The sequence below is a fragment of the Apostichopus japonicus genome, chromosome 14 (genome assembly GCF_037975245.1).
Source record: "Apostichopus japonicus isolate 1M-3 chromosome 14, ASM3797524v1, whole genome shotgun sequence".
Taxonomy (NCBI): Eukaryota; Metazoa; Echinodermata; class Holothuroidea; order Aspidochirotida; family Stichopodidae; genus Apostichopus; species Apostichopus japonicus.
Window position 1 is genome coordinate 12,139,448 of NC_092574.1, and position 14,715 is coordinate 12,154,162.

The 14,715-nt window shown below is 37.2% G+C and overlaps 2 protein-coding genes across 10 annotated transcripts in view; one reads left to right on the top strand and one right to left on the bottom strand.

The window, feature by feature from the left end:
- Positions 1-2,634, bottom strand: part of LOC139979865 (uncharacterized) — a 56,233-nt gene extending 53,599 nt beyond the window's left edge. The window contains exon 1 of one of the 6 annotated variants that reach the window (XR_011797379.1): positions 2,229-2,634. The gene's annotated coding sequence lies outside the window, so the exon portion shown is untranslated. Of the gene's footprint in view, positions 1-523; positions 1,843-1,889; positions 1,946-2,228 lie in introns of those variants that run through there. The other 5 variants (XM_071991034.1, XM_071991036.1, XM_071991037.1 and 2 more) reach the window with 5 other exon arrangements.
- Positions 1-14,715, top strand: part of LOC139980268 (clotting factor C-like) — a 140,397-nt gene that overhangs the window by 96,027 nt on the left and 29,655 nt on the right. For 3 of the 4 annotated variants that reach the window (XM_071991809.1, XM_071991811.1, XM_071991812.1), the window contains exons 2-8: positions 6,840-6,918; positions 7,698-7,889; positions 9,804-9,980; positions 10,120-10,338; positions 11,247-11,465; positions 12,376-12,594; positions 13,503-13,721. In XM_071991809.1, the coding sequence (XP_071847910.1) occupies positions 6,849-6,918; positions 7,698-7,889; positions 9,804-9,980; positions 10,120-10,338; positions 11,247-11,465; positions 12,376-12,594; positions 13,503-13,721 (1,315 nt within the window). In that variant the 5' untranslated portion in view covers positions 6,840-6,848. The remainder of the gene's footprint in view (positions 1-6,839; positions 6,919-7,697; positions 7,890-9,803; positions 9,981-10,119; positions 10,339-11,246; positions 11,466-12,375; positions 12,595-13,502; positions 13,722-14,715) is intronic. The other variant, XM_071991810.1, reaches the window with a different exon arrangement.

The following is a 14,715-nucleotide window of genomic DNA, read 5'->3' on the forward strand; positions in this document are numbered from 1 at the left end:
AGTTTGCAGCTTTAATTTATTTGCAGGAACATCCCTTAAAATTAATTTATATTGTATATATTCATTATTACGACTAACTGAACAGTGCCCTAACCCCCCCCCCCCCCTTTTATGACAGTGGTTGCAACATTAATAAATACAACCATGCACAATTGTGACAACAATTAAATTCATTGCCATCAAGGTATATCTGATGCATGGCTTGACATAACCCACAGCTGAAAGAAGCTGCGCCATCATGCCCTTTATATTTTGCCATTAGTGCCCCATCTTACAGTGTTGTACATTGTAAACTTGTATTACACTTAGTTGCACTATAAAGTACGGTGCCTAAGTCTGTTGGCTCCGCCCAGCACTGAACATTTTCACCCAGCACTATATCAAAAATCGCCAATTACGCTGTTCACTATATCCATCTGGTGCAAGGAAAACTTCAAATATCTAACCTATATTACTCAATTACTGATAGAAATTTTGAAATTCTACACTTAAAATGTTGTGTATAGTATTAAATCAATCTTACGTTCTAAATTATTGTGGTAGTTTGCATCGTTAAAGCATCAGTTCATATATAGTTAACCTACATAGGCTTAGCTTATTATCGTTGGCGAGCTTTGCATGTGACCTACTGTACGTACCGTTAGTTACTGGATCTGAATACTGCATTTGTCATTATATGCAAGCGATTTGCCTCATTGAAGCTAGCGGCCACTAAGTTCAAGCGCAGACAGTACTCTGATGCATATATATATATAGCTCAATATCAATGATGAAATGATGAATGCTGTTACAGTGTTAGTGGCTGCTCTTAGTCTTAATGGCTGCTAGCTTCAAGCAAGTAAGCAGTTAACTGGTGCACATATAGTGATCACTAAACTAACTTGGCCCTATTCCTGTGCCCATAGCCTACAGGATTTGTTCTCAATCTTACCATTTTTTTTAAGTTACAATGTATTGGCTAGGGTAATACAGGCTTAAACTACGTTAAGTGGTTATGTTTGAAGTAAATATTCAAAGACATCGTCAGTTTTAAGGGCTCCAAAAGTAGCATAATCTGGTATCTGATACTGAGCAAATTTAATTTGACTTCCATCCCCCTACTCTCACGTTGAGTTTGACTCGAGTTGACATTTCCCCTCGTTTTGACCCTTCCCCAATCTGTCACTAGAATAACAACCAGTTCGCTAATTCTACATTTAAAAATTCCTGGGCACAATCCTAGGTTACTAGACCTAACGTCAGACGGTAGGGTTTGCTTGGTAGCTTAATTTGTACAAATTCGATTGAGCAAATTTGGCATAGCCTAACGTTGAACCTGTGCTAGTTGGCCAGTAGCATATAGGCTAAGTACGTAGGCTAGAAAAGTAGGATGGTGACTTCGAAGTTCGGCCACTTAAGACTTAAAACACCCCAAAACTAAATCTTCTGGTATAAATCATTTGAAAATATACTTCATATGGTGGGAGAATTTTGTTATAGTACGATACACGGCCAAACTTTCTTTCCTGCAAACTGTTTTCACGTTGTTTTCCAAGAAGATTCTTCGTGATTGTGGAACTGGTATTTCTTGCTAGAGTATTGCGAAGTTCGGACGCGCAACCCACAGTGTGGCGATGGTGATAAAATTGGGGGCGCAGTTGCTTTTTCAGTAATTATAACAGACTTCATAGATCTTCGTCATTTTATTGACAAATATGTAAGTAATTTCTTGCACACGGGTCATTTTGGAGAGAAAATAACTGTAGCTTCGTACTTTTTGGTGAAATTTGACTCTTCCTGTAGATTTTCATGGTGAAATCGTGTATTTCTTAAGGGTGGCCGATATTCGCAGTATGGCGAACTTCGCAATACTGACTATACTACGTACACTACTCCTACTATCTACATACCCTTGGAACTTGTACATTAATGAATTTCATGCACGGTTATCTGGTGTCAAGTTAGGTCCCAATGTCTTTCATCAATATTAACATCAATACAATTCCAATTCGATCGTTGCAGCTGCTAGTAGTAGTATAACAATATTAAATATAGCCAAAAGCTAGGCCTAATCTGGACCTAGGCTACACTAGTTAAGTTACGTTTGACCTATCGAGTAACGTTACTCATTATGCTTTTCGACCTTACCTGACGCTATCTCTTTGTATACCAATATTTACATCATTTTCATATCAACATAATATAGGTTTGTAATTTTGTTAGCCTGCTCTTCAATAGTACATTCTTACCTTGAAACTTGTCTATCAGCTCTTCAACCCCCCATTTTTGTAGGATTTCTTCGATGGGCCTGCCAATCATCTTTATTTTCATCTACACTCGTCATCTACACTGTATGTATGAGCTATGCGATGATACGTAACGTACGGTGTTTGTCCATGCAAACACACACAAATGTATCTAGGCAAAACGTTCATTTTTTCGTCGCAGATGTGCGCGTCGCCCCAGTCAGTACCAGTGACTTTCGATTTGGCTGGACGCTTACCAAATGTTGGGTATATTTCATTCACTTTGCACAGCGGTTTACTAAATTCTGTTTTACTATAAGTTGGTCAACACATAGAGCAGGGATTTTGCCCAATATTGTTAAAGAACTCCCCAACCGAGCATTTGCCCAGAAAATATTACCCATCTTTTTTAGAGTGCAGTAGATTTGATTGCTTTTGTAAAGAATACATTGCAATTGCAATTCATGAACGAACAAGGAATCCGACGAACACAATCTACGTGCACGTTCATGTAAAGCCTTAATAACCGCAATTTTATAATCAAGAAAAGCACATTTACCCCCGCATTCCATTTCATAAGTAAATTGAATAGATTTATGAAGAGAGTTCAATACATGTAGAAAATCATCCCACTTTATTTTTAACAATTTCATGTATGAGCAAATTGATGGGTGTGCCATGGGCTCTTCCTTGAGTGTCTGTTTAGCCAACTTGTTTATGTGCCACCTTGAGGAGAAATTGATCCAAATTTGTCCTAAACTTAACTTTTATAGAAGATATGTGGATGACATTTTTGTAGTTATTTCAGCAGACTATGTGGATGATTTTCTACATGTATTGAACTCTTTTCATAAATCTATTCAATTTACTTATGAAATGGAATGCGGGGGTAAATGTGCTTTTCTTGATATAGATATTTTCAGAATGGTTGGCTCAAGCGGTACTGACATTATCGCCACTTCAGTTTTCCGTAAGAAAACTTTTACAGGGTTGTTCATTAATTGGAAATTCTGGTGTCCCAAAAAGTATAAAATTGCGGTTATTAAGGCTTTACATGAACGTGCACGTAGATTGCGTTCGTCGGATTCCTTGTTCGTTCATGAATTGCAATTTATTAGACGTATTTTGACTTTAAATGGTTACCCTAGGAAGTTGTTGCACGATATAGAAAACTATACTTATAAATTAAGAAAACAACTGGGCATGGGTCCTGTAATTAAATTCGATCATGGGGAGACCCAAGTAAATACTGTGTATGTTAAATTACCATATTGTGGCCCCAGCAGTGATAAACTCGCTAAGACTTTAGGTAGTTACATTAAGGGGTTGTGTAATGACAATATACATATCAAAATAATTTTTTCTGCAAAAGAAAATCTCTGCTTTGTTCAATTTCAAGGATGCTTATAGTTAGATTATGCCAACAATGTTGTTTACAGGACTAACTGTCCTGACTGTGATTCCTTTTATGTCGGAGAAACCAATAGACGGCTTAAGGATATGTTCAACGAACATCTCATGAGCTCCTTTGGTGGTCAGAAAGGCGCTATTAACCTTCATTGTACTGCGCATAAACATCATCTGCCTACTTTTGTTGACCATTGTGCAACTATTGGTAATGAACCCCAGTGGTTCAGGAGGAAGATTAAAGAGAGTCTCCTAATAAAAGACTTAAAAGCTGACCTCAATAGAAATGTAGCGAGCTACGGGTTGGAGCTATTCTAATCCCTATTTACTTTTTTATTGCTGGTTGTTCTATTCATCTCTAAGTTAATAATATTCACTAAAACAATTGCTGGTTGTTCTAATCATTCCTAGTTTAAAAATCACTCATGCTTATCACTATTGTCGTCCTTGGATGTATATTAGCTCTTGTATTTAATTGATCTTGTACAATTGCCTGACGATGGAGTGGTGACCACTCCGAAATATAGCAGTATGTCGTTGTTAAAAATATTCGCTTGTTTATCTTTTATATTATATATATATATATATATATATATATATATATATATATATATATATATATATATATATATATATATATATATATATATATATAAATATAATATAACGACTTTAGTCTAAGACCCCCTTCCCTCTCTTGTGATTCTATTAATGTTATTTACATTTTCTATTGTGTACTTTGCAAAGAGGGCAATTATGTAGGTGAAACAGGCTCCCAGTTCCGCTTACGTTTTAATAATCACAAAAAATCTATTCGTGATAATTTTGCAGGATTCCCATTCTCCGAACATTTCAATCTTCATAGTCATTCTCTAAAAAAAGCCTAAAACGTATTTTAATTGCCTCGAACTTCAAATCAACTACTGAACGTAAACGTAAAGAAATCATTGGATCTTTCGTATTAAGTCTCACATCACCGGCCTCAACAAAGACTTGGGACCCCTTAACAACTATCAGTTCTACAAGCATATGTAATCCTTTCTTTGCTCCTTAATCCGCTTCCTGTATAGTCATGGTTTATTTGGTTTTAATTCCATCATTGCACCTTACACTAATCTAGCGTCATACTTTCATTGTGTCACATTTTGTACTTTTCATTCGACTGCCAAGTATTGCTGACGAAGGTCCCAGGGGGACCGAAAATTCCAATATATTTTCTAAAACTTACTCCTTATTTGTCAATTATGAGTCATATCTTATTTCTCTGGTTTTCTCTAATAATATCCTGAACCGACCCTAACCAAACCTTTAAATGAACGTTTTAGAGGACGGAGAACATTATAAAGCTATTTGCGACAATAAAAAAGTTTCTTAAAATGGTAGTAAAAACCTTAGGTGGACACGGAAATGTCGACCTAAGGTACACTGTCGACCTAAGGTCGCTTTTTTACCATTTGGTGTCCACCTAAGGTATCATCTAGGCATTTATATATATATATATATATATATATATATATATATATATATATATATATATATATATATATATATATATATATATATAAACAAAACAGAAATTAAACAAAGGAGAAGAATTTAATATATAGTATGATAGCGTATAGTTGCCATCGCACAGGCCTATACCGACAGTAAAGTTAGAGACAAAAACAAGTTGGTCTATGAAGATCGCCGAGTCAGTAGTTTTTGGAGGTAAAAAACCAGACTTCAATAACTTACAATCAGATATCGCTTTAACCATAAATTTTATCGATTTCGACCAATCCTTGCGTTATAGTTCAGAAAACTTGATCCGTGACCTTGCAGAAGCTATCAGCCATTTCCGTAAGCAGATCGTTTAAAGGCTCTACAGACACCTATCAGTACATTAACTATTTCCGCTTCGCATGAAACGAACTCGAAAGACTCTTCAAATAAAAAGGAATTCGAATAGAAATGGGTATTCCCCTGCAAAAAACCCTTAGCGAAAGAACCGAAAAACAATCACGAAATTTCAAGAAATTGGAAAACGGAAACCCCGGTTTATCACATGATACAATGGAAGTAATAATGTACTGCAATGATCTTTAGATGATCTAGATCTTGATCATGAAGCTAACCAACTCGATATATATATATATATATATATATATATATATATATATATATATATATATATATATATATATATATATACACATATATATGTATCTACATATATATATTCATATATATATATACGATGGTTTAACTAAGTAACTAAGAATGTTGAGGCACTGTCCCCTACACGGCCCACCCACTCAGCTCATTTACACACCCCGCCCCCCTCTCTCCAGTTGGGCCCAGTTTGGAATGTAAAACAAATGATGTCAACACAAACCTAATAATTTCATCAACACCTTAATTCTCCACGTGGCTTCCCCTCAGAATATAAAGGCTATGGCTACCATCTGAATGGCATAGCGTGTTGTTATATCGTCATCAACCTGTGTAAAACAATGAATAAAGCAGAGCTTATAAAGTATCTTAAAGTCCTATTTTTCTAGAAAGTTATTTTACTGAATAAATTTTTCTAAATTAATCTCTTTTTTTGAGTGTAAATTTCTAAAATATGAGATCTCAAAATAAAAATGTTTAGATGCAACTTACAAGGCCTTTGAAGTGCCACTTCCGGCAGTCTGGGAGGCAGTTTTGCCAAAAATTTATTGGCTTCGCTAAGCTAACATAGTGTCACGATGGTCCCTTTTCGAAACGGCCCACCCACTAACAATTTTAGTAGCATCGGATGATATCTTGAAAACCAGAATAGCTACATAGAAACATTTCCAGCACTCATTCTATTCTTGAGCTATGCAATATTAACATTAAATTTATACGTTACCATTTCAGAACATTTTATGTGTGGCAATGCTGATGCCAGAGACATTAAGTACGGCTTTTGTAACCATCATTTCTATCTCTATGTAATGTCGTTACGGCTTCCCAAGCCTCCAAAGTTCACCGAAATTACAGTGAACTCGACTCATAACGGCAATTAACAACCCCTCGTACTTATATTTTCTGTAGTTTAAAATCACGTTGATGATATCATGATCTAGTGCTTAAAGTTAAAAATAAGCCTCGTGGAGTATGTGATGAATTATCAATATTACCATGCAAGCAGATAATTTAAAAAAAAAACGTGTATTTCTACTTCGTGTTTTTCGACAGTTATATCTCATGTCGGGAACTACGCCCAAGGGGTGGATCATACTGGTGTTGGTTGCATTCAGCTGTCTTATGCAACATGGTAGGTACACACTATAAGAATGACTTCCTACTCTTAACAGTATACTTATTGTTTCATTCGTTCAATATTCCTCAATTGTTGCTTTATTTTGTTTTGCCCTTATTATGCCACTTCCACGGTTCTGCATTGCCCCCAAATATGCTACAAAGTCAAAATACACATTTTCCACTTTTCTGCAAGTAAAGAGTGCATTATTTGCTCGAAAATGCAATAACATTGTTGTTAAATAATTATGGAAAAGGTTCATTTTAAAAGCTTCCTCGTGTTGACAAAAATTCAAGTAGGCATACTGGAATTTGTGGTACAGAGGATTCACTCCGTCGGAAAGGTTTGATGAAGCTTAATTTGTGGCCTTTCGCTTCAATTTGGCTTCAAATCAAAGTCACATGTCGCACCCCTCGACGTTTGTGAACCCCTCCCTAGATTGAACCCTCATCCCTCGCTGTTTTTTTTCCTGCATTCCAACATCCCCCTTCCGATAGATTGTATCCTCAACTCTGCTTCCTCCCTGAATCCCAGCAAGTACATCGTGTATTTTTATCGTTAAAAGTTAGAAATTATCCTCAATGTGTTTTTTCCAACGATGCATTTCACAATATAATAGTACCATGCACGTACAAGTATAAAGGCACTACACTTTAAGTACATTAACTGCACTTCAAGTGCTGGAAAGTTAATCACTTGGATATTTCCAGCCTATCCGATCCCGACTTGTTCGGAGAGTACAGACTTTCAATTGTTCATAACTACACTTCTATTTCTCGTCTTTTCTCAATCAGCTCACACTCAGTGCACACAACCAGAAGATCTACCAAATGGAGAGATATTATCTCGCAACAGCGATCCCACCCGTACTTACAGACGTGGTTACAGAATGAGAGGAACATGTGATCCGTCATTCCGGATGCGACCAGAATCAGCCAGATTGACATGTGTTGGAGACAGTTGGGAACCAGCAATCGAATGTGTCCGTAAGTACTGTTTTGTTTATATATTTTTTACATTATTATTGTCATCTTTAATGAGGGTAGTCCTACTCAGTGCAGAAGCACTGCTTTCCAGAGGAGCCCTCTGTTGACTGGGAAGTACAATAAAAACAATGCCCATGCATGCATGCCATAAATTGACTTCTACCTATTTAAATCGACACATCATATACCGATTAAATTCGACATATCATCGATTTAGACAAGAAAATGTCGATTTAAATTGACATAATACCGATTTATATGACATATCATCAATTTAAGCTGATAGAAACTGGTATAAGGCCAGGTAATTTGACATATACCGATTTAGTTCTACGCATCATCGACTTATACTGGTAGAAGTCGTTTTAAATTGACGTGTACCGAAATAGTTTACATATCAATGATTGGTATATGTTGATTTAAAACGATGATATGTCGAATTAAGCTGGTACAAGTCAATTTAATCGACATCTACCAGTTTAAATTGATGGTATGTCAATCGGTAGAAGTCAATTTAAGCTGCTAGAAACTGGTCGAAGGAAATTGGTATATGTCGATTTAAATCGGTATATGTCGATTCCCCACGATTTGAGACTGATGACCCGCTACATGTGTGTGGATCAACGTTAATGAACACAAGTTACCAATTGTTTATCATAAATGTCAAAGGTCATGTGAAGTTAACAGAGGCCTAAATGTGAAAACTTGTTAGCACCGTTACTTGGTAAGAAATGCTTTAAGGAACTCTATATGTAACTTGCGAACCAGCTTATTTAGTAGAGGATATTTTTATGGAAACTATTTTTTGGAGTAGTAAAGTATTGTTTTTGAAGATGTGAACGGTCATCTGGCGTCAATAAACTTTGGAAACACGGTTACTCCAAAAAAAAAGCTTCAATGAACTTTATGTTTCCACTTTAGTAGGTACACGAATCGCAGCTGGTTGAAAAAAAGGTTTGTCTATTCACTTTGGTTCCGATGCTTTGGCACCCATCGGAACTTATGCAGTTAAGTTGGCGTTTGTGTATGTGTGCGTGTGTGGGTATATGTCACTCTCTATCTGGTTAACACGGTATCTAAAGAAGGCAAATATGTGATTGATGTTATACTTGGTTATTTGGTCATGGTCAGTAGATGTTCCCTATTGTTTTTGTTTTTGCATAATGATGTCATACGTGGTGGGTAGATTAGTGGGTGTGCCCTATTTTGTCTTTGGTTCCCATGCCATGCATATGAATGAGTGGTAAGGGCTTACCATAACATTCTTAAAATGTCAATATCTCTGCAACTGTGTGTCTGATTTAGTTTATACTTCGTATGGTGATGTAACTACATAGATATGTTCTTTGTAACAACAATTTTTACCTCATTAATGTTTTTGATGTGTGAGGCTTGATAAGAAATTGTCAAAATAGCTTGTAAACATGATATCTCAACGACCACAAGTTGAATCAATGTCAAACTTAGTAGGTAGATGAACTGTGAATGAACATTAATGAACGGGCAGGGCTTAACGTAAAATTTGGTTCTTGCTGGTATGGTGATGTTGGTACAAAATAAACACATTTTCATGACATTTCCATCTTTATGTCATTCATAAATAAATAAAAAAATAATTATTCTTGTAAAAATGGCTTTTTAAAGATGTTCGAAATGCGTCAATGAAGGAACTGTCACGAATACCAGAAGGTAAGTTGCTCCAGAGTAATGAGCCGGCGATAGTCACTTTACCCTTTGGAATTTATTACTTTATGAAACCGCTTGGTCGTGTGCAGTAGTTTGCCTGTAATCATATAGGCTGGCTACATCGGACAAAAAGAGTAGCCTACTGGCTGATGTGGCCAACTCATGCTCAAAAATGATAGATAATATGGATATCAGGGTTAATTGATTGTTTTTTACTTCTTTCTGTAGCTGAAGACTGTGATCTCCTCCCCCCATTTCCAAGAGGTGAAATTATGTATAGAGCTGGAGAAGCCGGTGTGGTTGCCCACTATGCGTGTACGGAACGAGGATATCGCTTGCATGGCGAGAGACGGTTAAGGTGTCAAAGTGACGGTACCTGGTCTGCTGACAGTCCAGTGTGTCGTGGTACGTACATCCAGTGTGTCGTACTAATTCATCGCAGGTGGTTTGTTAACTGAGTGATTAGTGTTTTTTTTAATGTTCCTATACTTGTAGTATTGTTACAATGTACGTTTATAATTTGGAGCAAAATCTTTCCCTACAGCTATGCCAATATGCGAGGAGGTAGAGGAGCGAGATCACTTGATTCGGCAAAGGATAAATGGCCGTCGACGTGAAGGATTGTGGACATACGGAAGTAGGCATACCTTCTCGTGTGAGGAAGGTTACATCTTAGGAAGCTCGTCCACATCAGAAGGTTTCTTCTATCCATCGATTGAATGCACAAGAAGTGGATGGAACGCTTCAATTCCTATCTGCCGTGGTAATGTTAATCAAACTATGAATTTGACCGAAAACCCCTACAACATAATCTATGTCTACGAGGATGGATTGTCTTTTGCGTCATCTTTCTCTGATTAGTTGCCAAATGAATTGATTTGTCCTTCAACTAACATTGATCATGTTAAGATGTTCTTCACAATGGTAACGTAATACAGCTAGGTCTGACGAGAGGGGTCGGTTGCAACGACTTATAATCGAACGTCCTACGTTTCGAGTGCCCCAGCTTGTTATGTGAGTATAGAATAGACGAACTGATTCCTGCCCAGAAAAAAAAAGTGGAGAAACTCATTTCAATATCCCTGGATTTCATAAACGAAGGGAACCTGTGGGACGTCAGAATGGGCATGATTATTTTCATTGGTATTTTTGCATTTCAAGATCGTACAGTATCTAACACAGCAGCTGTACCATCTACAAGGAGGGTAGAGATAAACTTAATTGATTAAGTTCTGCAAAACTAAAAGTTACACAGGTTCCTAGGTCTATACAGTGGTAAAGTTCTATTCTTCGCCTTCGAAGTTCCAATTTAAGAAATTAGGCTATAAAGAACAAAGTGGTATGGATATGAGCACTATATATTATTCAGCAAAAAGATAAGAAAGTAATATAGACGTGTGCTGTATTATTAGTTTAGTACTCCATTTTCTCTTTGTGATGCATATCAGTGACTACATGAATGTACGCAAAGTCCCACAATGGCCACTCATGTGAACATATCGAAAAGCATGCTATGATACCCTCAAAGCAGTTTGCCCCTCCTTAAGTCGTTCAGTTGTCTTATAGGACACATGTATCATTCAGCATGTGATTAGTGTTTTTTAATGTTCCTATACTTGTAGTATTGTTAAAATGTACGTTTATAACTTGGAGCAAAATCTTTCCCTACAGCTATGCCAATATGCGAGGAGGTAGAGGAGCGAGATCACTTGATTCGGCAAAGGATAAATGGCAGTCGACGTGAGGGATTGTGGACATACGGAAGTAGGCATACCTTCTCGTGTGAGGAAGGTTACATCTTAGGAAGCTCGTCCACATCAGAAGGTTTCTTCTATCCATCGATTGAATGCACAAGAAGTGGATGGAACGCTTCAATTCCTATCTGCCGTGGTAATGTTAACCAAACTATGAATTTGACCGAAAACCCCTACAACATAATCTATGTCTACGAGGATGGATTGTCTTTTACGTCATCTTTCTCTGATTAGTTGCCAAATGAATTGATTTGTCCTCCAACTAACATTAGTCATGTTAAGATGTTCTTCACAATGGTATTGTAATACAACTAGGTCTGACGAGAGGGGTCGGTTGCAACGACTTATAATCGAACGTCCTACGTTTCGAGTGCCCCAGCTTGTTATGTGAGTATAGAATAGACGAACTGATTCCTGCCCAGAAAAAAAAAATGTGGAGAAACTCATTTCAATATCCCTGGATATCCTGAACGAAGGGAACCTGTGGGACGTCAGAATGGGCATGATTATTTTCATTGGTATTTTTGCATTTCAAGATCGTACAGTATCTAACACAGCAGCTGTATCATCTACAAGGAGGGTAGAGATAAACTTAATTGATTAAGTTCTGCAGAACTAAAAGTTACACAGGTTCCTAGGTCTATACAGTGGTAAAGTTCTATTCTTCGCCTTCGAAGTTCCAATTTAAGAAATTAGGCTATAAAGAACAAAGTGGTATGGATATGAGCACTATATATTATTCAGCAAAAAGATAAGAAAGTAATATAGACGTGTGCTGTATTATAAGTTTAGTACTCCATTTTCTCTTTGTGATGCATATCAGTGACTACATGAATGTACACAAAGTCCCACAATGGCCACTCATGTGAACATATCGAAAAGCATGCTATGATACCCTCAAAGCAGTTTGCCCCTCCTTAAGTCGTTGAGTTGTCTTATAGGACACATGTATCATTCAGCATGTGATTAGTGTTTTTTAATGTTCCTATACTTGTAGTATTGTTACAATGTACGTTTATAACTTGGAGCAAAATCTTTCCCTACAGCTATGCCAATATGCGAGGAGGTAGAGGAGCGAGATCACTTGATTCGGCAAAGGATAAATGGCAGTCGACGTGAGGGATTGTGGACATACGGAAGTAGGCATACCTTCTCGTGTGAGGAAGGTTACATATTAGGAAGCTCGACCACATCAGAAGGTTTCTTCTATCCATCGATTGAATGCACAAGAAGTGGATGGAACGCTTCAATTCCTATCTGCCGTGGTAATGTTAATCAAACTATGAATTTGACCGAAAACCCCTACAACATAATCTATGTCTACGATGATGGATTGTCTTTTACGTCATCTTTCTCTGATTAGTTGCCAAATGAATTGATTTGTCCTTCAACTAACATTAGTCATGTTAAGATGTTCCTCACAATGGCATTATAATACAACTAGGTCTGACGAGAGGGGTCGGTTGCAACGACTTATAATCGAACGTCCTACTTTTCGAGTGCCCCAGCTTGTTATGTGAGTATAGAATAGACGAACTGATTCCTGCCCAGAAAAAAAATGTGGAGAAACTCATTTCAATATCCCTGGATATCCTGAACGAAGGGAACCTGTGGGACGTCAGAATGGGCATGATTATTTTCATTGGTATTTTTGCATTTCAAGATCGTACAGTATCTAACACAGCAGCTGTATCATCTACAAGGAGGGTAGAGATAAACTTAATTGATTAAGTTCTGCAGAACTAAAAGTTACACAGGTTCCTAGGTCTATACAGTGGTAAAGTTTTATTCTTCGCCTTCGAAGTTCCAATTTAAGAAATTAGGCTATAAAGAACAAAGTGATATGGATATGAGCACTATATATTATTCAGCAAAAAGATAAGAAAGTAATATAGACGTGTGCTGTATTATTAGTTTAGTACTCCATTTTCTCTTTGTGATGCATATCAGTGACTACATGAATGTACGCAAAGTCCCACAATGGCCACTCATGTGAACATATCGAAAAGCATGCTATGATACCCTCAAAGCAGTTTGCCCCTCCTTAAGTCGTTCAGTTGTCTTATAGGACACATGTATCATTCAGCATGTGATTAGTGTCTTTTAATGTTCCTATACTTGTAGTATTGTTACAATGTACGTTTATAACTTGGAGCAAAATCTTTCCCTACAGCTATGCCAATATGCGAGGAGGTAGAGGAGCGAGATCACTTGATTCGGCAAAGGATAAATGGCAGTCGACGTGAGGGATTGTGGACATACGGAAGTAGGCATACCTTCTCGTGTGAGGAAGGTTACATCTTAGGAAGCTCGACCACATCAGAAGGTTTCTTCTATCCATCGATTGAATGCACAAGAAGTGGATGGAACGCTTCAATTCCTATCTGCCGTGGTAATGTTAATCAAACTATGAATTTGACCGAAAACCCCTACAACATAATCTATGTCTACGAGGATGGATTGTCTTTTACGTCATCTTTATCTGATAAGTTGCCAAATGAATTGATTTGTCCTTCAACTAACATTAGTCATGTTAAGATGTTCCTCACAATGGTATTGTAATACAACTAGGTCTGACGAGAGGGTCGGTTGCAACGACTTATAATCGAACGTCCTACTTTTCGAGTGCCCCAGCTTGTTATGTGAGTATAGAATAGACGAACTGATTCCTGCCCAGAAAAAAAATGTGGAGAAACTCATTTCAATATCCCTGGATATCCTGAACGAAGGGAACCTGTGGGACGTCAGAATGGGCATGATTATTTTTATTGGTATTTTTGCATTTCAAGATCGTACAGTATTTAACACAGCAGCTGTATCATCTACAAGGAGGGTAGAGATAAACTTAATTGATTAAGTTCTGCAGAACTAAAAGTTACACAGGTTCGTAGGTCTATGCAGTGGTAAAGTTTTATTCTTCGCCTTCGAAGTTCCAATTTAAGAAATTAGGCTATAAAGAACAAAGTGGTATGGATATGAGCACTATATATTATTCAGCAAAAAGATAAGAAAGTAATATAGACGTGTGCTGTATTATTAGTTTAGTACTCCATTTTCTCTTTGTGATGCATATCAGTGACTACATGAATGTACACAAAGTCCCACAATGGCCACTCATGTGAACATATCGAAAAGCATGCTATGATACCCTCAAAGCAGTTTGCCCCTCCTTAAGTCGTTCAGTTGTCTTATAGGACACATGTATCATTCAGCATGCTGCATTGGGGGCAAAACGGATGATTTATAAATGTTAGAGGACCGGCTCGTGTTAGAGACTACCTCGCACAGTAAACCCAGACCCTTATGTTATCCAGAATCTGGTTTACCTGATTAGACATACAACATTTTCTGTTTATAATTGCATAGCCAAAAGTACTATGCTGCTT